Source organism: Garra rufa, chromosome 24 (assembly GCF_049309525.1).
Source record: "Garra rufa chromosome 24, GarRuf1.0, whole genome shotgun sequence".
Taxonomy (NCBI): domain Eukaryota; kingdom Metazoa; phylum Chordata; class Actinopteri; order Cypriniformes; family Cyprinidae; genus Garra; species Garra rufa.
The window spans coordinates 14,000,589-14,026,441 of NC_133384.1; the positions used below are offsets into that span (position 1 = coordinate 14,000,589).

The window sequence follows — 25,853 nt, forward strand, 5'->3', positions numbered from 1 at the left end:
TGTTATAGACTTCTCATTAAGACCCTAAAGAATCATATCAACTTGTGGAAAACGGGCATCCGATGACCCCTTAAAGTTGTACGCACCTTTTCCTTTTGTTTAGAGAGTTTTCTGTGAGTTCCGTCACAAAATATACGTCATTCAACCCAACCAATCTGGTTGTGAACGTATCACTATGCCTTTAGGTTTGGTATCTTTAGGTTCGCTGTCAAAAATGCCAGTGTGAACGCTAAGCGGACCAGGACCAAATGTATCATTTTCCTTTTTGGTTCGGACCCAAATGAACCAACAAACCGAATTACAAGTGTGAACACACCCTAAAACTGATACAGTTCAAAACTGTAAAGCGGTTAATGTTAAGTTCCCTTACTGTATACTGTTCTACAGTAAAATACTGTTTAATTTATAGTTTTTGGAAGTGAAACAGTAAAAGTCATCTTATAATTTATAGTGGAAAACCATAAATTGACTCATTTTGATCTAAAATTCTGAGCAACATCTCACATTTGATGATTTGTCATTACAATAAATGTATCTTCTTAATTTTCACTTCTTACCAGTTTTATGTTACATCTAATGTTGCTGAATTAATACTTATTGCATTATTTTAGTGTCATGTTCTCCCATGATTCTGTTTTCTATTTGTGTGAATTAATTTTTACATCTGTATATTAGTATTTACCTACTACTTGTAATGAACTTTGATTCATCATGTGGCTTTTTCAGTATATTATAAAGGGAAACAAGATTTTAGTATGTGATATATTAACATTATTTCAGTTAATGAAATATACATTTTTACTCTGTTGCAGTTCATTCATTCAGTTTTTGGTCTAAAGTTTCAACAGGAAATTATGACAATGATAAAAACTCTTTCTTCCTCTCTCTCTGTCACAGACACACACAGAAATTGTGTGTTTGAACAGGTGCAGGGCTTATTTCAATAGTCTGATAAATGTGTCTGAGTATTTCCATGCCTGCATGAACTGAGAAGGCCTGATCATGTGTTTCTGTGTGTGTTTGCTCATTCACATGTGTGTGTAAGTGTACTTCAATATAAGCTCTAGATGAAAGCATAATGGATCTCTTGTCCCCTGACAGTTAAAACTGCAACAACTGTGGTCAAAACATCAGCATGTGTTTGTGCATGGTCCTCAACATATGTGTGTTCTGCCTTCAAGTCAAACTCAAATTGTTTGAATTACTGAAACAAACACAATTAGACTAGGAGATTTGCAAGCAATCCTCTCCATGGATACATTTCCATATTTATACAATGTGTCATTTAGCCTGTCAAGCCTGACAAAGATAAGTCAATAAACCATTAACCACGTGTCTTATTTTACATATCAACAAATAATTATGTCCTAAGTTTTCATTGGAATATTGATTTACTCTCAGGTTTCATGCACACAAGGACCATTGTTTATGAACCTCCACTGTGTGTTGATATTGAATGTTTCCTTTTTCCATAGAGAGGGAAGACTGAAGGAGCAGAACGACTCTCATGCGATACGAAAGTGCTATGTTCAGGATTTCCTGCTTTTTAATTTGCATGACGAGAGATTAAAGTCATCTGCACTTTCGAGTTTCAAGACATACAGATCATATGACATCACTCCGATACATATACAGACCAGCATATACATTTAAACAAATAATCCCACAAATATAGCAAACTTTGGTGTCACATTGCACCATCAGAGGCTCAAAATACAATGTTTTTATTTGTGAGATGTCTGAAAATCGTCTGAAAAAAAGTCTTAAACACATCAAACACCTGGATCCCTCCCTTAAACTGGTTGTTTTAGTCTGTCTCAGACTTGACATTAATGATCCGATAATTAAAATCAACAAGCAAAAGTGTCATTTTTCTTAACACACTGTACTGAAATGGTATTCTGTTACAAATGTTATTGAGGAAATAAAAAATCAAGAGCAAGTTTATGAAAAATTGGTAAGTTTATCAGTGAAAACAGTGACAAAAAATGCACACAATAAAAATAAAATGGTTCAAATACACAAAAATGCTGAAAAACCACAAAATTTGTGGTACCTGATAGTTTTATTTATTTTATTTTTTTTTGAAGAGCGGGCAGTTTAACTGTTCAGGATAAACAAGGGACTCATGAACAACTATCACTAAACAAAACAACAAAAAAACAACACATTTAAAAAATCAAGTGTATGTAAACTTTTGAAAAGGGTAATTTCTATAAATTTAACTATTATTTTCTTAGGTGGACTATTTGTAAATGCATTTTATGTGAAATATCTTATTCAAGTCAGTACTTAATATAAAACAACACGCATTTTGTATATACGTACACCCTGTTGGTTGCTACTGATGCAGTTTTTTAAACTATATATTTACATTTGATACATTTTGACAATTTATTTGTGATCTCTGTTAAATGTTTTATTTCAATATCTATTGTGACTATTAGACATCTCAAATTCTGCTAACAGGGTTGCAAAAACTGCAGCCTCCAAAAGGGTAAAAAATGATTTACTGACAGTTAAGCAACTTATTTCATTAATCATTGGTTGCAGAATACATATATTAAATTCTTCTGGTCTTATTTTGTATCCTGTTCGTGCGAAGTGCCTGCTGTGTTTTTACAGACACACAATTTGAGCTGGGCTTCAAATCCATGATCCGTGTCAGTCACATGGTAAAGCATGTGAGAACTTGACAAAACTTAAAGCCTTGATAGCTGTTATGCAATAACCTCTTTAAGGTGGAACAGGCTTTTAAACAGCGACCAGGAACTTCACTCACCTAAACACAACTATGTTGTGAAATTTCTTGCTGATTTTATTTTCCTTGACTTGTTACATGTGTTACTATTGTTCTAACTTGTAACTGAACTAGAGGACAACAAACAAAGCTTTACTTTTAATGTATCTTGACTTCTTTGTAAACTGCTACAAAGACAAATGCTTCTGTGAACTTTGGCAACTGTCTGAACAATGTGTTCTCGCTCTTTTGTATTCTTTCTCTCTCTCCCGTGTGTACGTATACAACTGTAAGTCATCACACAGCATAGTTTAATCCACTTAGACACGGAAACGTGACACAAACAATAAGCCTTTCAACTTCTAACTTTGCACGCATACTCCTAAAAGCGACATGAAATGTTAATAAGAAAAATCAAACAAAATATATTGAGTAAAGTCCTTCACTTCCTGGAACTTCTACAACTTCCCTTAAGGGCTCTTATGGCAGCGTCTAAAGCTCTAATCAAATGCATATTAGCTGTGCGAGTTGGTCAAAGCCAGACCAGGGATTACCACAGACAAAAGTCTGGGGCTACCTTGTTAAATTTGGGGAAACACAGAGAGAAAATGAAAGCCTTGCGATCTAATTTCCGTTACATCTCCGCCAAACAAACAGGGCCGGCATGGCAAGAGATTAGAGGGGATTATGGGTGGAAAAGGAATGAGGAAAAAGCCTTTGCTTTCTATTCAGTGCTTCCACCAATTCTGCTTCAATCCTGATCCAATCCCCCTGAAATTAGGCCCGGGGGACAAAGACGGACATGAAAGGATTGGAATAGGGTGACCGGGGTGGGGGTGACTCTAACTGTGAAGAGCATAGGGACCCCTGGAGACGCCCAAACAGAAAAGGGGAGGCCGGGAAGGGACCTGTTATTTAAATAATGCCCTCAGTTCATTCATTCTTCCGAGCATGCCAAAAAATGAAAAATGGCAACACGTGGGCATTACAGAGGATTTGCAAAAGAGCATATTTTCAAAATCAAGCAGTTAGTTGGCTGTTTGAACAAGTAGGGAAGCACTCTATAATTAGACTGGTTAAGGGTCGTGTCTACCAGACACATGACATATATCAGAATAATATCGGTTGTTGGACGATATTAGGGATTTTATTTATTAGTATGAATTGATACTGGTTATTTATCAGCTGATATTGTACATTCTCATTTCTCCTATTTTTACATTTAGGTTAAGGTTTAAAACAAAAAGGTATTTTAAGCATTTCTAAATATCCGTTTTTCAAACAGTTTTTTATTTGCTTGTTTGATGCCTGGTTGCTACCTGGTCTCATTACGAAAATGTACCTGTGGGAGCATTTTCGCAGGACGTGGCGCTATACTGCCCTACAAAGGCAAAGTGCAGTAACTACGCCAACACTGAAACTGAGAAAAGTGTCTTTAAAGTTTTTACACCATATATTGTATTAGTTTGGATTTTGTAGTTAGTGCGATTTTGACACTCTCGTATCTTTGAAACAGGACAAAATTGAACCAGGAGACTTTGCCACAAGACAACACAGTTGTCATAAAGCAAATTTTAAGCCTTAACTCAATTTTGACCAAATGTGTAGTTACTGTGCTTTGCCTTTGGAGGGCAGTATAGGAGTGTTATTTTTTCCCCCGAAACAGATGAACGTACATATTGTACCCGATAGTATGAACAAAAGTGAATGTGATGTAAAATCGCAATCGTAAGTATGCCATTTTAGCTTGTTTTTCGATTTCTCATCTTTCAGCTCTTTCATCGTGAGTCATATTTTTCACAGGATTTGTACCCAAGGATTCCGCATCCTAAGTCTAGTTCTGTGCCAGCTGAGCTACCAAGAAATATTATGTCTGTGTACGAAAATGATTACAAGTGCTTGCTGCTTTACTGCCTCTAGTAGACATTTCTGTTGGAAATTGCAGTGATATGTACTTATTGGTACATATTTTGAGTCTTGCGAAAATGTTCCCACAGGTATGTTTTTGTCATGAGACCAGGTAGCGCTTGTAGCATTAAAACTGAAAAACGTTTGATTTTTTAATTTGTTTACAGTAAATAAATATTCCCAAATAAATTACTTAAAATAAAGTTTAGGGACAGTATGTATTTTTTTGTTTGTTTGTTTTTTAAAGAAATAAATATTTTTCATTTAGCAAGGATGCATTATATCAATCAAAAGTCACAATAAAGACATTTATAATGCAACAAAAAATTATATTTAAGTTAATTATTATAAAATTATATTTAAGTTATAAGTTCTTTTGAACTTCCTTTTTTTCAAAAAATCTTGAAAAAAAAAATCATAGTTTTTATTTCCCAAAAAATGTAAGCAGCACAACAGTTTTCAGCACTGATAATAAAAAGAATATTTCTTGAGCACCAAATCAGCATATTGGAATGATTTCTTAAGGATGTGAGGCTGAAGCAATGGTTGCTTGAAATTTAGGTTTGCTATCACTGAAAGAAATTACATTTTAAAATACAATCAAACAGAAAACAAATTATTTTAAATTGAATATTTATGTTTTTTACTCTATTACTCTATTATTGATCAAAATCAATCCAGCCTTGGTAAACATAAGGGGCTCTTTCAAAACAAAATCTTACTGTCCTCAAACCTTTGAAGGGTTACTCCACCCCAAAATGAAAATTTTGTCATACATTACTTACCCCATGTCATTCCAAACCCATAAAACTTTGTTCATCTTCGGAACACAATTTAAGATATTCTGGATGAAAACCAAGAGCTTTGGGGCTGTCCCATTGACTGGCAAGTAAATAACACTGTCAAGCAGGGTTGGGGCCATTCATGAATTGAATTGAGAATGAATGGTAAATTCCAATTCACTTCCTGGAATGGAATTGGAATTGAAATTGCGTGCAGCTGACAGGAAATGGAATTGGAATTGAATTGGAATGCCAGGAAACAGAATTGAATTCAAATAAATTCCACTAAATTCCACTTGAGTTGCTAAATAAAATAATTTGACTTGATTTGCTTAATAGTTTATAGTACATAAAATATTGTAAATCACATAAACAACAAACATATAAAAGAAATACAAAGTACTGTATGTTTAGTATGTTAAGCGTGATCATTTCACATGCCAAATTTCAGGAAATGATGATAATTCGATGCAATAAAAAGTGAATGAAATACATGAATGAACATGACTCATTTTTTTGTGAGTTGAGACATATATTATGTGGTAATCATATATTGAATGTATAGTACATCCACAAACTTATCACCACTGCCATTGAATAATTAATTCATAATGTACAGTTCTCATTTTTATTTACTTGCATTTGATCAACACTATTTAATACATGGTATTTGTAAAGCATCATAAATAAAGTTCAAATTTATGTCTCTAAATGTAATCACAAATAAATGCTCAGAAACAGCAATAAACGGAATTCAGTGGAATTTCCCTGAATTGAATTCCACTTCCTGTAATTCCAATTCAATTCCAACTCTGTTTCCTGTAATTGTTGTTGAATTCCAATTCCAATTCCATTTCCTTCTTTGAACTGGAATTGTTGAGTTCATTCCTGAATTGACCCCAACCCTGCTGTCAAGGCTTGGAAAAGTATGAAAGACGTTGTCAAAATAGTCCATCTGCCATCAGTGGTTCAACCATCATTTTACGAAGCTACGAGATTACTTTTTGTACGCAAAGAAAACTAAAATAACAACTTTATTCAATTCGGCAAATGGACTATTTTGACAACGTCTTTCATACTTTTCTGGGCCTAGACAGTGTTATTTACTTGGCAGTCAATGGGACAGCCCCAAAGCTCCTGGTTTTCATCCAAAATATCTTAAATTGTGTTCCGAAGAAGAACTAAGCTTTTAGGGGTTTGGAACGACATGGGGGTAAATGATTAATGACAAAATTTGCATTTTGAAGTGGAGTAACCCTTCAAACACTAGTGTAAATAGACTAGTAAACCTCACAAGTTGGTTGTTAAGCAATTTGTTAACTATCCAGACCCATCCTTAAGAGAAACTAGCCAAACAAAGCTCTCAACTGCACCAAACTTCAAAAATGAATACATATTTTCATTTATCCACTGCTCTGCTTGAGTATTATGTATCTGTTCTGACTTCCAACATGGAAGTCTGAAGTATTTCTATCACAGTTATACATTTCACAACATGAGGACCAAAATCCAAATCCAGACACGCTTAATTTTTCAGAAGAAGATTTCTCTTGTCTTAACAAAAATGTCTACACTAGGTTGGCACTCACCCTTGCGTCTCCATTGCTTGGCCGGGCTCCATGACTGAAGGCGTGCGCTGGATCCTTATGGTACACTTTCAGGCAGGAGTGATCTGTGATGCTCCTATGTTGGGAGAAATCCACATCAGTTACATAAAAAGACCAAACGTCACCGTCCGAACGAGGTCGGGCACGGTGCCCTGAGGGTCGGCCCCTCAGCTCTGCCACAACAGGGTGCACTAGGGCTGAGGAGATGTCAACACGTGAAAGCGGAGAGTGACAGCGAGAAAGGTCAAAGGAATCACGGGAATAAAGCGATTCGCTGAGAGACACAGGCGAGTCGGCACGAGAAACTGGAGATGGAGGTGAGAAGCCACGGCTCTCAGTGACAAGATCCATGGTGGATCTGAGATGTCCGTTAATGTCCAGACTTCAATTCTCTCTAGGTCCAAGAATGATTTACTAATACAGCATTGAGCGAAAACATTAACTGTCTACTAAGTAACCAATTTTGTCTCATCTATGTTTTTAAGTCTCTGTCTACCTGGATTGCTCATAATCTGTTTGTGTCTGAAACCTAGTTGTGTAAAGTGACGTGAGCATTTTTTTTTAATTCTGATATGTGGTCATGTGGCTGTAATTCAGATTTACAGCCTTGATAAAAAAGGAGTTGTATCAAAGTACAAGTTACATAACCATGAAAATGTAAGGAGATGGACTGCTCCTCTGTCTACATAGGACAATACGCATATGAGTCAATATTTATAGTCTCATTAGATCTGAGGCAACAAAGTCAATGATTAATTTTAGGTTTAATTGGTCAGGTTAGACGGCTGACGGCCACATGATTCTGTCATATATTGACATATGTCCTACTGAAACAGTTTGGGTGGGACGAACTGAAGGGTCAATAGGGTTTAGTCATTGTAATATTTCATAATATTACTGTTTTGAGAATACAAAAACCTTCCCGGTGGTGTATATCTACTAGAAATTAATTTTGACAACTTTTAGCAATATACTAGCATTAAAAGACAAGGACTAAAAGTCACAAAACTTCAGTACTCATTACATGGGTCGTTCAAACATGATTCCCAACTGAGAAAGTGTTGTGGTTCACTCATAATTCTGTAAATAGGTAAAGAGATATGGTAAGGAAAGCAATGTGCATGTAAGTGTTTGGAGACTGGCTGAGGGTGAAGAGATAGATAAAAGACCACAAAATGAGAGCGAAAGAAATGTGGGAGTGTTTGTTTGAAGTGTGACATAAGTGGTATGTTAACATTAGCTGTGCTGGTGGGTGATGTATGATAGACAGTTGTGTTTATTGGTTTAAAGTCAGAGAAACAAATTCTGTGAGGTATTTTAAAGTCTGAGACTGTAATTCTGTTCAAATTAAATCTAAATATAATCTTCTGTCCATGTGTATGTGAGCAAAAATGGCTTATTTACAGGCGAGATTGCCTCAAAGAATTATTACTGAAGAGTTTCACAGCAATAGTTCCATATTAAGGTAATAATTCAGCCCCAAAAATGAAGTCTGCCAGCATTTATTCGCTTTCACATATAAGATTTGAAAGCCATGACAGAGTATTTTTCAGCAAATAACAACTTAAATTTCGTCACAAAAAGCTATCATAAGCTATCAAAAGTTTTGGAATATAATGCACTAATGCTATTGACCACTTTTGTTTGTTTGTTTTGTCTTTTAACTTGGAAAAAGCACGATGATCATTCCGCTAAACATCTCAGTTTAAGTTCCACAAGCTGAAAGAAAGCTTTACAGGTTGGGAACAACATAAGGGTGGGTACATGAGGACAGAACATTTATTTTCAACTTCAGCAGCTACACATTTCCTGTTAAACTAATGCATGAGATTTGATTACTGAGTTGGTTCTCAAGGAAAAGGCAATAGAAAAGGAAACAGAGGTGCACTTGGACCTCCAAGAAGGTCACTTCCTTTGTTAAGTGATGTCACAGAACTAGAGGAAGCAGGCCATGTGGAATGAGGAAGGAAAATAGTAAGCTTTTAAAACTTTAAGGAGGCTGAACCCGATGCACACATACTCACCTGACATCAGTGAGTTCATAGTAAACGTTCCTGGTCTCGTCTTTCACGTAGATGGCGGTGCTGGGCGACTCCAGCATCTTCATGTTGAGCTGATGAGGGAAGGCACTAACGAACAGAGCTCTGATTGTATCCACACTCGTTATCTCATTAGGCATGCGTATCTGCTTTGTGTCATCTCCATACTGCAGATACAACACCCCTGAAAAGAAAAACAGAGAGGAAACATGAAAAAACAGGATTAGAAAAGTTCACAACATTACTGGAGCATGCAACTATGAGTGTAGGCATCATGTACAGTATCTAAAATGCTAGAAATTACATTTACCAGTGTTATTAAGATATTAAAATATTTGTATTATCGGATAATGTCTGATATGGCACTAATACATCATGCATTTGTACATATGAATTAGCCAACTTTCTGTTCCTCCATGATACTCTGAGGGATCCACCCAGTTGTATGTGTGGGTGTGTAAAATCTGGTGGGAAGAGCATGTGGGTGTGGTAGAATGTCCTGGGACAGATGGAGGGAGTTTTATGTTTGTCACGTGTTCAGAAGACACTATATGAATGCATATTTGTGAAACGTGTAGCTCCATGTTGGCTTGGTAGGTGAGACAGTATGTGCAAATGGTTGTTATGTGTGTTGTAAAGAAATACACTGTACAGTTAATTTTGCAAACAGATTCAAGGTTGAAAAAAATTAAGCACAATATAATTTTATATTATAATTTAAGAGACAGACAGACAGGTGGATAGATAGATGATTATGTGAAGATAGTGATTTTGACAAGAAAAGCAAATTAAAAAACTCTCAAAATGTGAGAAATCACAAACAAAACTGACTCTACCAAACTCCCACATTCCTAATTGCATCAGCTCCTGAATAAATGTGAATATGAGCATTTGCTGTGCTTGTAAACAGGCTGTGTTGATGTCTGGAAAACCAGCCTGCAAACCTCCAGTGGTTACTACGAAACTGCCAATCAAACAGAAACCAAACACAGAAACAAGATGACAGCGCTCATATGTAACGTTCACTCCTGCAGGTACTACATTTCCACTCCATACAATCATACATGTAGCCAAACCAGATTTGCATGTTGATTGTAGAAAGCATGTTGGATGTTTACACAGTGAAGAACTCACTTTTTTGAGTACAAACTATATACAATTGTTCCAAAAGGAAGGCAGCAACTATATGATGTCTCTAAGAATACTGAGAATCGATTTTAATTTGAAAAAAGAACAATTCTGGCTGAATAAGAGACATGAATTGCACGTGTTGCATGTATCATTAATAGAGATGAAAACAGCTCGGTAAAAACATTTGAAAATGGATTCATCTCACAAATCAGTTCACAAATTTCAAAAACTGATTCTCTAAATTTGAGTTAATAACATGTTTTGTCCTGTGACAAACTGTGAGCAAGAAATGCAGTGACCCTGGACCATAAAATCCAGTCATAAGGATAATTTTTATGAAATTAAGATTCATACATCATCTGAAAACTAAATAAATAAGCTTTCCATTGACATATGGTTTGTTAGGATGGGACAATATTTGGTCAAGACACAACTATTTGAAAATCTGGAATCTGAAGGTACAAAAAAATCAACATTTTGAGAAAACCGCCAATAAAGTTGCCAAATGAAGTTCTAGCAATGCATATTATTAATCAAAAACTGATATATTTACAGAAGGAAATTTATAAAATATCTTTTCTTAATATCCTAATATTACTTGGCATAAAAGAAAAATCGATCATTTGACCCATACAAGGTATTTTTGGCTACTGCTACAAATATACCAGTGCTGCATAAGACCAGACCATGGTTTTGTGGTCCAGGGTCACATTTGTTGTTTTAAATGGGTTATGAACTGAGAAATCAAAATTCCCTTGATCTTTTGACATTCAAGAGGTCACTGTACTATAAAAGCATCCTTTTTTGAGTTTGTTTAAAATAAGTTTGCAGAACTCAAGACTTTCTTGTTAGTCTAACAACAGCTTTTATTGAAGCCAGTGTGGCTAAACACTGCCTTTACAGAACAAGATCAGCACCTGCTTCGTCATCAATGCCTGTTTAGCCCCGCCTATCGATTTGCACATGTAGTGTAAATAATGAGATATGCAAACCGTTCTACGCAGAAACCAAATGATAAAGACAACAAAGACAAAGACGCTGTGCAGTGTCAAGTAGTGTCTGGTCCCTATTATTAGAAAATAGTCTATGAACTTTATTTTTAATGAAATTCCAGACCACGTCGTTAAGAACTTGGTCCTTTGTTCACTTTTTCATTTTGCCACAGATTCGTTGACAAACAAGGCACAATTTGTTGCAGAAGTTTCAGAAAGATTGAAACTAAAAGACAATGTGTGTATTTATGAGTTATTAATCTAAATTACAACAGCGTCCATCTATGAAGGATGTAGACTGTCAAACATACACAACTATTAGCCAATCATACCAGTGTTTACTACGATCCTCCATACCTTTTCAAACAGAGGGGGGTCAAAACATAACAGAAAATAGCTTATTACTTCTAAATTATGATGTTTTTTGATGTAAGAATATTATAACTTTATAAATGGACCTCAGAGAACAGTCCAAGATTTTTTAAAAGGCAGTTCATGACCCCTTTAATATTGTGCCACTCACTTTGTAAAGACTAAAAAGGATGATTTTTTCTATATATCTAAATCAAGAATGGCTTTTGACTTCAAAATTGTGAGATCCCAAAAGACAGGAGTCTATTATAAACACGCTTATTCCATTCAGTGCTGCACAAAATACACTATTACATGAATTGCATTAGCAGATTTTCGTGTCTAGTGCACTTCATCAGACATTGTGGAACTACTTAGATTCTCATGTAGACAGTAGACTCACTTTGGTTTGGAACAGTCTCTGAAATGCTACCCTACAATTTCACAATAATGACCAACATTAATAACTAATTACTGAGCATCAAACAATCATCAGCACATAATTCAGCCGAGCACCTTGGGCAAAATGCCAAGCCACATCTGAATGACTGCTTTCACCACATTCACATACAAACTCGTTCAGCCAAACTCGAAAACCCTCAGAAGAAAAGGTTTCTAATTGTATGAATTTTATATACAACCACATGAGACATTTCAATCATCTTCATTCATACTGTTTACTGTGGAAAAAGTTAATTCATTCTAATTGCCAATGTATTCTTATATCACCCTACTGTCTTGTTGTTCAAAGGCTGTACAACGAAAGTAACCTCCTACCTTTCTAGTATTTTTCTGTTCATTTTCTCCATAAGGATCAGTGTTATTTTAGTATTATTTATATACTATTACATCATTCATTTATATTTTGAATAAGCTTTTATTTTTATATCTTCAGTTTTAATTTTAGTTAAATGTTTTAATATTTTTGTTTTGTTCTTTTGCCACTTTATTTATTTATTTTATATTTTTTACTTTCCTTTTATTTCACTTCAGCTTTAACTTACATTTTATTTCAGCTAGTTGCCAAAGCAACATTTCTCAACTGCATTTATGTTTAGAATCTAATATATATATATATATATATATTAGTGGTGGGCCGTTATCGGCGTTAACGTGCTGCGTTAACGTGAGACTTTTATCGGGCGATAAAAAAAATATCGCCGTTAATCTATTCTCAAAATTGGGTTGGGAGCTGGGTCTAAACTACGTAAGCTATGATGACTTTCACCTTGATAGTTTAAAGCGGATGTATACCAAAGACTATAGAATATGGTCGCGCATTTATGTCTCCTCCGCCAAAACACAGACGGGATCACGTCGTCCTTCATTCATAAAAACCGAATTTATTATAGCGCGAAATGCCACGTAAATTCGTCGTTTTTTGGATTCATAAATCAAATATGGTCTGTCACTTAATTCAAATCGCGATATGGACTAGTGTCTGTGAAAACTGAAATGCAAAAAGACCGTTTTAATATGAATCCGGTATGTTCCGTTTGCCTAGCTGTGTGTATGAAATTCATACTATGAATGGTGGAGACGCGCTTTTACTACACGCATACTGAAACACACGTGACGCTCCCGGTAATTTTTGGCATTTGCATCTCACATGAACAGATAAACTCAATCTCCAAAACTGCTGTGAGTGTCACTTTTACCGTTTCATTTGAGAAAACTCGCATCATGTCATACTGTATACACAGAAACTTCACGGCAACCTGTCAAAATAAAAGTACGGTGTAACATGTTTAGTCATTATTTGTTTTAGTCATATTCTGAATGCCTTCAGACGAATTCAAATTAGCCATTTTAATCTAGATTAATCTAGATTAATTCCAGATCTAGATTAATGTGTGTGTGTGTGTGTGTGTGTGTGTGTGTGTTTGTGTGTGTGTGTGTGTGTGTGTGTGTGTGTGTGTGTGTGTGTGTGTGTGTGTGTGTGTGTGTGTGTATACAGTACAGACCAAAAGTTTGGACACACCTCATTCAGGTGTGTCCAAACTTTTGGTCTGTACTGTAGATATGAATTCAACTGAAAAAACTTGTGAAAAAATATCTTTCAGGTGGTCAAATAGCAAATAGTGGAGCTCTGCAGCCACCTACTGGTAGAAGTTATTTGTAGTTGTTGTTTTTTTACTTTTAAAACTGGATTTTCCAAAAGATGGGCAAAAATCTTACACTAAACCATGTGCAATTATCCATGTTATCCCCATGAATTAAAGTTAGAAATGTGGGTCTTTTATAAAGTGAATTTTACATAAAAAAGCAGTTTTTGTATAAAAACCCATTTAAAAAATATTTATTTATTAATTTATATATATTTAAAAAATATCACTAACCCACTGAAAACTGCACAAATGTAGAGTAAAAACTTTATTAAACATAAAAAAAAATATATATATATATATATATATGTTTAAGCTTTATTTAAAATACTAAAAATGACTTTTAATAGTTTTAGCTAACAATAAAAAAGGATAATGATAACAATTTTTCAAAATTCAGAAAAGAGAACTAAGCAATGAACTAAACCAAACAGCTTTGAATCAGATATTTGCAACTTTGATTTGAATCTAAAATGCATTTGAAAGACTGCATACTTAACATCTTATACGAAGTCATGAACTCCACATCCCATGATGCAATGCGAATAAAGTAAATAAATACAAATTGTACAATATTAAACTGCTGACTAAACGTCAACATGCAATAAAATATGACACATTTGAATTTAATTACAAAATATTCAGCAAGGCTTATAAGTTTGTTACAATAAATTTGATTTTTATCAGAACCTACACTTCAAAAGAAAGACATAACAAACCTAAGACGACATCTTTCGACAACGACTGAAACTTAAGACTGCTGAACTAGAAGAATAGTGACTTACTGCAAGCGGGTCGATGCTGAATCACTTTTATAGATGCACGTCTCCTCGTCTTTGTGTTCCTTCCTGATTAAACAACATCTAGTTATTCTCTCTGGGTCTGTCTATATCTATGTTCTGAGATGAATTTTGAGAGAATAGTTTGAGTGAACACACTTTTTCTCCCTATAACTGTCTTTCCATCTGGTCCTTATTTAAACCAACCAATCAGAGTTGAGCAGCCAGAGAAGGCTCCCATTTCAAGGCCTGTGTGTTTGACCGTCATTCTATCTGGATGTAGGGAGTATACAGAGTGTGCTAGTGAATGTGTGTGTGTGTGTGTGTGTGTGTGTGTGTACATTGGCAAAAGAGTCTTACTTCTGTGTGTGTGTGTGTCCACAAGCATGGGTCTGTGCTATAATATACGCCTGTACGTTGTTAAGTACAGGCTATGAATTTCAGCTGCGGAGCCTCGTATATTTCCATTACATGAAGCGGTAATGACAGAGCCCAATTCGCTGTTATGACATTGAACTTAAATACAAGAGACAGACAGACAAACTTAAGTAAACACATACTTCCACAGATGCTTTAACTCTGCAACTAAATCATTTAGCAGTTGACGGGTAAAAAGTAAAGCAAGAGTAAGAGATCACTCATTCACAGGCTTACAGAACTCCACAAAAAGCTCAGCAGATTTACACAGAAATCAAACACCCATCATTCACAAAATTGAATTAAACTCGAGAAATATATTCTATGTGTATTGTATAGTTTTTAAAGTGGCTACTAGTAGGGCTACACGATTTAGGTGACAGATTTATTTCAGTTAATAATGCAGCCCTACCTAATAGTAACATAGGGTTACTTTCTGAATTTGAAGATCAGGGTACATTTCACTTTGTCTTCCAGGAAACATGTAACTATCGTCTGTAGCCTCTGAAGGTCAGTACAAAGTAAAAAAATGCAATATTTAGGCAAAATAAGAAAAATGTCCTATCTGTTCAAAAGTTTTCACCCTCATAATGTGTGTTTTTTCTTTCTGGAGCATCAGTGAGCATTTAAACCTTCTGTAATAGTTGCATATGAGTACCTCAGTTGTCCTCGGTGTGAAAAGATGGATCTCAAAATAATACAGTCATTGTTGGAATAGGTTCAAGTACACAAAAATGCAGGAAAACCAAAGAATTTGTAGAAGACCAGCAGTCAGTTTAACTGTTCAGGACAAACAAGGGACTCATGAACAACTATCAGTAAACAAAAAACACAGTTGTGGATCATTCAGGTAACAGCACAGTACTAAGAATCAAGGGGATGTAAACTTTTAAATTGGTCATTTTTAAAAACTCAACTATTATTTTCTCTTGTGGACTATATGTAAACATATCTTACATGCAATAACATGCATTTTATATGATTCCTCTTATTTTAGGAAAATGGTTAACATTTTGCAGATTCTGAAAGGGGGATGTAAACTTTTGACCTCAACTGTATGTTTTTACATATAATTTAGTATGTGCATATCAGTGTGTATACCTAGTGAGCGATCCTTGGTCTGGTTAGTAGAGCGGACCACAGGCAGACTGGCTCGAGAACGGGAGCCTCTGGTGAAGGCGATGGGCATGTCGCACTCAGACATGACCTCCAGAGCATCTAGAGAGACCAGTGAGCCGTGCTCCACCTGATCCACAAACACAGGCACTGGACTCTGACACACCACACTCTTATTAGAGCCCCGGCTCTGTAGGAAGAAGAAAAAAAAGTTTAGAAAACATGCTGGATTTGATGATACGTCATTAATGCAATTTCTCAAAACCATCTACAGCTCAAACAGATCATGCCAACTTAAGAAGTTCAGGTTGTTGGTTCAAAGTGGTCTACAGGCACAAACTAGCTATTTTATCTACTAACCAGCTGTTTATCAAACCAGTATTTGGGAGCATGTTAGCTGGTTTGTAACTGGTTCAAAGTGGTTTACCAACACAAATCAGCTTGATAAAGTCATATCTGCCAGAAAAAAAAAAAAAAACAGATAATAACAGCTTAAGATGTGTTAAATGTTTTTAGGACATGGTAGGTGGTCTGTAGCTGGTTCAAAGTGGTCTACCAGCACCAGCTTGATAAAGATGCACCCACTAGTAACCTAACATCAGGGCAGCTTATGACCATCATCCAGTCAGTAGACAGGATACACTCTTTATTGGCATGTTTCCAAGAAGAACCTTAACATCCATTGAAACTTCCCATTCCACAAAAGGTTCTTTATAGTGGAAAGGGGTTCTTTCTTTCTTTCTTTCTTTCTTTAGAACAATTCACTAAATGTTTTTTTTTTTTTTTTGCAAAACCCAAAATGTTTTTTTTCTATGGAATCACTGTAAAAACCCTTTTTAGAGACTTTGTTTTAACACTGCAGAACCTTTTAAACTATCAGAAACTGGTTTAAGATGGATTCCATCAGGGTTTTCTACACTACATGCATGCAACTTGAACCACTCATTGTGACCAAAGCACAATTTGTCTGAATACATTAACATTTCCTGAAGCACACACTTCACATTTCATATAAAGCAACAGTCACAGGTCAACTGTGAAAACTGCAATCAGTCATGCAGATCAGATTGACTACATACACCAATAACTATATTCAAAAATTACAGCTGAAGTCAAAAGTTTACATACACCTTGCAGAATGTGCAAAATGTTAATTCTTTTAACAAAATACGAGCGATTATACAAAATGAATGTTAGTTTTTATTTAGTACTGACCTGAATGAGATATTTCACATAAAATACATTTACGCATAGTCCACAAGACAAAAAAATAGCTGAATTTACAAAAATGACCCTTTTCAAAGGTTTGCATACACTCAATTCTTAATACTGTGGTGTTATCTGAATGATCCACAGCTGTGTTTTAAAAAAAATCCATCAGGTCCCACGAATTCTGTTGTTTTTCAGCATTTTTGTGTATTTGAATCCACAATGGTTGTGTGATTATAAGATCCATCTTTTCACACTGACAACAACTGAAGGACTCATATGCAGCTATTACAGAAGGTTCAAACGCTCACTGATGCTCCAGAAGGAAACACAGTGCATTAAATATATATATATTTAGGCAAAATAAGAGTCCCTCAGTTGTCCTCAGTGTGAAATGATGGATCTCAAAATCATACAGTCATTGCTAGACAGGGTTCAAATACACAACAAATGCTGAAAAACCAACGAATTTGTGGGACATGAAGGATTTTTCTGAAGAACAACAGGCAGTTTAACTGTTCAGGACAAACAAGGGACTCATGAACAACTATCACAGAACAACAAAAAAAACAGCTGTGGATCATTCTGGTAACAAAACAAGTATTAAAAATCAAATGTATGTAAACTTTTGAACGGGTCATTTTTTATAAACTCAAACATTATTTTCTTTTGTATGTAATGTCTATGTAAATGTTTTATGTGAAATAACTTATTCAGGTCAGTACTAAATAAAAAATAACATTCATTTTGTATGATCTCTCTTATTTTGGTAAAATAATTAACATTTTGACTTTAACTGTACACATCAAATCCAATATGGACATGCCTGTATATCAATACAGTCAGTATTGTACAGTCAGTACAATTAGTTTCAGATGAACAAGGTTTTCCATGTTAGGTGATTTTGTGGTATTGCACACACACATGCAGAACACACACTTTCATTCGTGCTTGTACTGACTCGTGAACGAACGTTCTGGATTTTCAGCAGATATCTTTGAATTTCTATCTCAGAGTGCAGAGCAGACAACATCCCCTGAAATAACTATTAGGACAGAGAGAAAAAGATACAGAGTATGAAGGAAAAAAACATTGATGAGGAACACATGCATAATAGAACAGAAAATGTAGAAATTCAGTGTGGAATTTGAAAACGCCTGCAAACCCACAGCAGCTGATGAGCACATTCACTCTAAACATTTTATAACCTTCAAAATGTGTTTTATAAGTTCTTCCTCCAACACAGAGAGGTGCAGAGAAGTATGTGACTGTCCAGACTTCTGTCAAGCACATATGGGTCATTTTGAAAGCCAAGAAAAGGTCCTGAGAAGGTAAATTGTGTCAGGGGTAAATGTAAATGTTCGTTTTTCATTTATCCCTACAAAAGAAACATTTTATACATTTCAACAGCTCTTGAAAGTAAGTATTTTAAGTTAATTTTATATTTAAGGAAATTTGTATTCTTAAATGTCTACTTAAAACATCACATTTGTTTACAACAAGCCATTCAGAAACTACATCAAGGTAAGTAAATTATAAAATACATTTCTGAGCAAACTATTCCTTTTAACTCAGGTAACAGGAATCAGTTTCAGGCAAATACATTTTAAAAGAAGTCATGACGTGATAAAAAGCAGCTTTTGATATTTAAAACACCCACACACATGTGGTTTCTTGTAATTTAGGTGTTTATTCCTCTCTTTGATATGAAGTAGCAAAAGAGAATTTGAACTAAACCAGATATAACCAGATCAGAACTTTCCAGACCACAGCAAAGTGTCCTGGGGTTCTTTTGAGAGCAGGAGGTGGGAAATTAGATCCACAACCACCAACACGATGATATTCAGTAGGCACGCATAAAACAGGAGCTGTCAACCAACTGATGACAATAAAAGCTCAAGGGTTTGTTTGTGCGTGTGTGACTCACCACAGGTTAGCTTCTTTTCTCAAACCTTTTCTATAATTAGCTGAAGTTCATCACAAGTTCAGGAAGAGAGTTGGAGACATCTAGTGAACTGACAGCTATTTCAGAATAAAAATGTCCTGAAAATTTTACTTACCCCCATGTCATCCAAGATATCCATGTCTTTCTTTCTTCATTTGCAAAGAAATTATGTTTTTTGAGGAAAACATTCCAGGATTTTTCTCCATACAGTGGAATTCAATGGTGCTCAATGGGTTGAAAGTAAAAAATGCAGTTTCAATGCAGCTTCAAAAGGCTCTAAATGATCCCAGCCAAAGAATAAGGGTCTTATCTAGCAAAACGATTAGTTATTTTTCCTAAAAAACATAATATTTATACACTTTTTAACCACAAATGCTCCTCATGTCTAGCTCTGTGATGCACTCTGTGCATTCCTGTTCAAGACGTTATGTCGAAAAACTCCCATCTCATTTTCTCCTCCAACTATAAAATTGTCCTACGTCACAGTTTTTCCTTTTTTTGCAATGGGTGTTTGACCCTACTTTGTAAACACTGGGTCGGTACTTCTGCAGCGATGTAGGATGATTTTGAAGTTGGAGGAGAAAATAAGATGGGAGTTTTCAACATAACCTAACCATCTTGAACAGGAATGCACAGAGTACGTATGCACATCAAAGTGCTAGACAAGATGAGCATTTGAGGCTAAAAAGTAAATAGTAATTTTTTTTCATAAAATAACTGATCGTTTCAGTAGATTCCTTATTCCTCGGCTGGAATCGTGTAGAGCTTTTTGAAGCTGCACTGAAACTGCATTTTTAACCTTCAATCCGTTGAGCACCATTAAAGTCCAATATATATAGAAAAATCTTGTAACGTATTCCTCAAAAAACGAATTTCTTTGTGGCTGAAGAAAGAAAGACATGAACATCTTGGATGACATGGGGGTTAAAAATTGAACTACACTCTTAAAAATAAAGGTGCTTTAAAAGGTTCACAGCGATGCCATAGAAGAATCATTTTTGGTTCCACAAAAAACGATTCAGTCAAAGGTTCTTTAAAGAACAATCTCTTTCTTACCTTTTTATAGACCTTTTTCCTGAGTAAACGATGAGCGCCGCCATTACGAATTCTAACGTCAGATTGAATGCTTTTCTGTTCCGGTTTCCATAGGAACTCATTCAAATAGCGTCCATCTGTTTTTAATGTAGCTAACGTCTGCTGCTTCGTGTCATCTACACACTCATAAAAGTGAGGCACTGACAAATGACGGTCATTGCGACATTGCCAAGTGATGGCGCTATGGAGCCATGTGCTTTTTAAAAACATTTGAATAGGTTTAACATTAGTTTATTAGCTCGGAATATACCCTAATTTGACTAGAAACAATGCAGACCGGAAATGCAAAGCATTCTTTCAGTTAAGAGCCGGACTTACTTCCGTGTTCAGGAAAAAGGTCTATAATCGGAAGAATCTTCTTTCACAACAAAGAACCTTTTGTGAAACAGAAATGTTCTTCAGATGTTACTGGTTCTTTATGGAACCATTTAGACAAAAACGTCTGGGTTACGTATGTAATCCTGGAATCCTTGGGTACAAATCCTGTGAAAAACATGACTCACGATGAAAGAGCTGAAAGACGAGAGATAAAAAACAAGCTAAAATTGCACGCTTGTGATTGCGTTTTTCAGTCACATTCACTTTTGTTCATAATATCGGGTAGGTTTAGGTGTAGTGCAGATGATATGTTATTTTAAAACATCACAGAGCAGTAAGCGCCACTCAACGGACAATTCATGTCAGAACTGAGGTGAACATCAATGCCACATAAAATGTACCATATGTACCAAATGTACACTCATCTGTTCTGGGGACAAAAACGAACTCTCTTAAAGGGGTATGTATTTCGCATCTTTTGAAAAAGTTCCCACAGGTACGTTTTTGCCATGAGATCAAGCTGACAAAAAAAAAAAAACAGAACAATAAAATAGTATAAATAATAATCATACTATGTTAAAAATAGTATAGCAGTGGTGCCTGGATGGTATACTATTGGCATAAGATTTTAGAAATAAGCATCTGCAGATGCTTTTAAAGCTAATGTTACCCATAACAAACACTGAGGAACTCTATAATATCTGGACAGCTGCTGATTTAACTCAATGGCAGTTGCACAGCTGACGCATGTTTGTTAGAAGGTCCGGAAGGGTTATATATGTGTATTCCATCTCCACAGAAGAGATAAAAGTGCCTGCCCATCTGAATACAGTTATATCGCATATACAGATATTATAGTCAGACAGGTTTCTGTCTATAAAGGGGCATTATCTTTAAACAGCTCATGTGGTTATGATAACTCACTTATCTTTATAATTTACTTATCTTTGTGGTTATCTACCTGGAAACTGGCTAAGAAAATAACTAGAAACATTCATATCTGCAGCTGTAAGATTAAAAAAGAAAGGTTGGCATGAATGATAAAGATACAAACAGAGATAAAGAGCACTGTACCTGTACTATGTGTGTCCTTGCATATTGCTTTGGCAACACTGCAGAGTTTTATAGTCGAGCTAATAAGTTTGTTATGAGAGACAAGAAAGAAAGGCAGTAAAAAAAAGTGATAACCGCCCCAGATACCACAATGAGTCTTTTTTCAGACTAAAGTTAACCTGTCTATGTTTTTTTTTTCAGAAATGATTAGAAGGGCTGTACAGAGATGATTTTAAAGCTGAACTGAAATGACCCCGCCAGTTGTTTTACCTTTTTTTCTGGGAATGATACTTCAGTTAGGCTGGGATTCCCCTCGCTAAAAGAGTAATGTGACATCAGCTATACTCATTATGGACAAAAACATACTTGCACACACACACACAAGATGCCTCGGAGTCCATACTGTCTAGTTCTTGTCTGCCTCCAACATTAAAGAAGGCATATTTTACTTTTACCCTGAAGTTTTTCCACTACACACTACCAGTCAAAAGTTTTTGAACAGTAAGATTTCTAATGTTTTTAAACAAGTCTCTTCTGCTCACCAATCCTGAATTTATTTGATACAAAGTACAGCAAAAACTATACAATTTTGAAAGATTTCACTATTTAAAATAACTGTATGAATATATTTTAAAATGTATTTCATTCCTGTGATTTCAGTTTGAACTTTTAGCATCATTACTCCAATCAAATATTCAGATTTGCTGCGCAAAAAACATGTTTTATTATTATTATTATGTTGAAAACAGCTGAGTATAATTTTTTAAGGTTTCTTTGATGAATAGAAAGTTCAGAAGAAGCATTTATCTGAAATAGAAATCTTTTGTAACATTATAAATGTCTTTATCATGACTTGATCAATTTAAAGCATCCTTGTTAAATAAACGTATTAATTTCAATCGTTTATTTTCCAAAAATTGAAATTATATACTGATTCCAAGATTTTGAATGGTATAATGTATAATAAATGCTGATCTTTTGATGGATCTTTTTATTCATCAAAGAATCCTGAAACAAGCGTTTTAAAATATATTTAAATAGAAAACAGTTACTTTAAATAGTAAAAAATGTACGCTTTTTTGCTGTACTTTAGATCAAATAAATGCAGGTTTGGTGAGCAGAAGAGACTTGTTTGAAAACCATTACAAATCTTACTGTTCAAAAACTTTTGACTGCTAGTGTAAGTCCATGTACAACATTTCTTATAAAGGGTTCTTGCACCACCAAGAATCTACTTTCACCTTAAACCTCCTTTATGCAAATGATGTGTTATTATTGGCTAACCTTTTGTATGTGAAATGAGTAACAATGCCAAGATGTTGGACACTTAAATGGTGTTGATATGTAAATATGGGCAGTCACATGTTAATGCACTCACGGCTGTGGTGTCAATACTGTAACGATGGCTGAACGGCCCATTTTTCTGGTTAGTTTTAAAAAATTCTGTGTGGACTGGAGATTTGTGTTGAGAAAGTTAAAGTATAGCTACTCTACTAAACTTCTTTATTTCAAAAGAGTAAAGAAAAACACCACCATTCAAAACTTTGAAAGTCTCTTATGCTCACAAAAGCAGAATTTTCTTGACCAAATACAGTAAAACAACACTACTGAAACTTTTTAAAAACTTTTTAGCAGTCATTACTCCTGCATTCAGTGTCATATGATACAGAAATCATTCTAATATGCTGATTTTTGTGCTCAAAAACATTTCTTATTGTAACATTATGAACATCTTTGAAGCATCCTTGCTAAATAAAAGTATTTCTTTCTTTAAAACAATATCCTACTGACCCACAACTTTTGAATGGTTGTGTACAAGAAACAACAAGAACTTCATTAACTCCAGCATGTGAGAAGCTCTAGTGGGAACAAAAACAAATGGCTCCTTTTTCTTTTAAAACCTTACATTGGACACACACATTCAGGCATGACACACTTAAACACATTAGTCAATGGCTCCCAGTGCTGGTCTATTTCAGAAAGAACAAAATGAACTGACCTCATTGCGCCTAAAATATCCAATCATGGTGTGTTCATACTAACATTAACAGTGATTAAATCGCTGGAGGTATGATGTTTTGCGTTTCTTGTTAGTAGGGGTTTCTACTCAACTGTAGTATCCAACTGAATCAGAAGGCCAATCTCGTCAGATGTGCTATCTGCACTCCTATTGGTAGTCACTACGTCATGCCATTTGCATAAAATTAAACTCCCCTCTGTCACCTCAAACTCCAAATGCCAATAAAAATGAATGACCTCCAGTCACTTTTTCACTTACACTAGCAGTCAAAAGTTTTTGAACGGTAAGATTTTGAATGTTTTTTAAAGAATTCTCTTCTGCTCACCAAGAATGCATTTATTTGATCAAAAATACAGCAAAATCAGTAATATTGTGAAATATTTTTACCATTTAAGGTAACTGTTTACTATTTGAATCTATTTTAAAATGTACTCAGTATGCATTACTCCAGTCTTCAGTGTCACATGATCACTGATTATTATTACTGTCAATATTTAAAACAGTTGAGCACATTTTTTTCAGGATTCTTTGATGAATAGAAAGACCCAAAGATCAGTGTTTATCTGAAATAAAAAGCTTTTGTAACATTATACACTACACCATTGAAAAGCTTGGAGTTTCAGAAAATTCTAGAATAAATTATAGAAATGAATACGTTAATTTAGCAAGGATGCTTTAAAACAGTCAAAAGTGATTATAAATAATGTTACAAAAAAATATCTATTTCAGAAAAATGCTGTTCTGTTCATCAAAGAAACCACAGCTGTTTTCAACATGATAATAATTATTTTGAGCAGAAAATCTGAATGTCGGAATGATTTCTAAAGGATCATGTGACTGGAGTAATGACTCTAAAATGTAGCTTTGAAGTCACAGGAAGAAATTACATTTTACAATATATTTAAATAGAAAACACATTTTAAATAGTTAAAAAATACTGTTTTTGCTGTAGTTTGGATGAAATAAGTGCAGGCTTGGTGAGCAAAAGAGAATTCTTTAAAAAAACATTTAAATCATAATGTTCAAATACTTTTGACTGGTACTGTACAAATATAGAATAACAGAATCTTTAAAAAGTGACGTTCGAAAGGTTCACATCTAAGCACTTACTGTATTTTACTGTTCAGACAGGTATCCCATCATGAAAAGACCAAGTGTAAACAGCCTCTAAGACGCATCAGAGACGGTCAGCAATCCAATTAACCACCAGCAATGGCTCAAACCACCTCATTTAACAACCAAAATATTTTCTTTCCCAAACCAGACACATAATCTTATCAGTAGAGCAATAACAGCCCTACAGCCAGTTTTGTATCTCCTGTGCACACTGCAGGCCTGCAGATACTGTATCTAAATCCTGTTGAACCAAGAGCATCTGGAAATTTGTCCATCTGGTCTTGTTTTGGTCTGGTGAAAGGTATAAAGGCCATTTTCCTCTTTTCCTTTTATGCGGGTCTCTCTCTCTTTCTTTCTGAGTGGATAGGGCAGTGAACATGTGAGGGTGAGGTTACAGTCTGTCTGGGCCAAACAGAACCAGATGGTGGCTCTCTGTTTTTCCGCTCACAAAGTCTTGTGACAGACTTTCACCACGCCGGTGCTTGAGGTCTGGTCCGCATGCAAAGGTGGGACACAGATGTTCAGCAGGGAGGTGTGTGTGTGTGTGTGTGTTGATAAACATCTGAGCCATCCATCACATCAGCACTGACACCTTGGCAGGAAAATATCATACACACACAGATGGGTTTGGGCATGTTTGCTGACTCTGCAGGTTCATTCTTAATATAATTCGGAGGAATTCCTGCTGGTGGTGTGTCTTTCAGTTAAAGAACAGTTATATAAACTATTGACCACAAAATAATTAATTAATTAACAAACAGGTATTTTTAGTCTTATTTTTTCAGTAAAAATGTGTAAACACTACTAGAAAATATATGAAGATATATATTTTTAGAGAATTATTTTGAAATCTTTCGAATTTCTCTTTTTGTTTTAAGTATAAACATCCCTATATTTATGCTTAATAATAAAAATACAGGTTTTAATATTATATTTAGTTTTGATTGACTTCTTGAAGGTCAATGAGATATTTTCGTAACACATTTCAAAGTGACGCAGTTGCATTTTAAATGTATTTACTATAGTAATAGTAACAGTACTTAGAACAATAAGATTTTTGTAATGTTTTTTTAAGAAGTCTCTTTGAAATAACTCTCTTTTAAAATAACTGTTTTATATTTGAATACATT

The 25,853-nt window shown here is 35.0% G+C and overlaps 1 protein-coding gene across 5 annotated transcripts in view; it reads right to left on the reverse strand.

The window, feature by feature from the left end:
- LOC141300796 (sickle tail protein homolog) overlaps positions 1-25,853 on the reverse strand; it is a 154,632-nt gene that overhangs the window by 31,314 nt on the left and 97,465 nt on the right. For 4 of the 5 annotated variants that reach the window (XM_073831092.1, XM_073831091.1, XM_073831093.1 and 1 more), the window contains exons 1-3: positions 15,953-16,155; positions 9,062-9,260; positions 7,020-7,113 (exon numbers count right to left, since the gene is read on the reverse strand). In XM_073831092.1, coding sequence (XP_073687193.1) covers positions 7,020-7,113; positions 9,062-9,260; positions 15,953-16,055 — 396 coding nt within the window. In that variant the 5' untranslated portion in view covers positions 16,056-16,155. Of the gene's footprint in view, positions 1-7,019; positions 7,114-9,061; positions 9,261-15,952; positions 16,156-25,853 lie in introns of those variants that run through there. The other variant, XM_073831094.1, reaches the window with a different exon arrangement.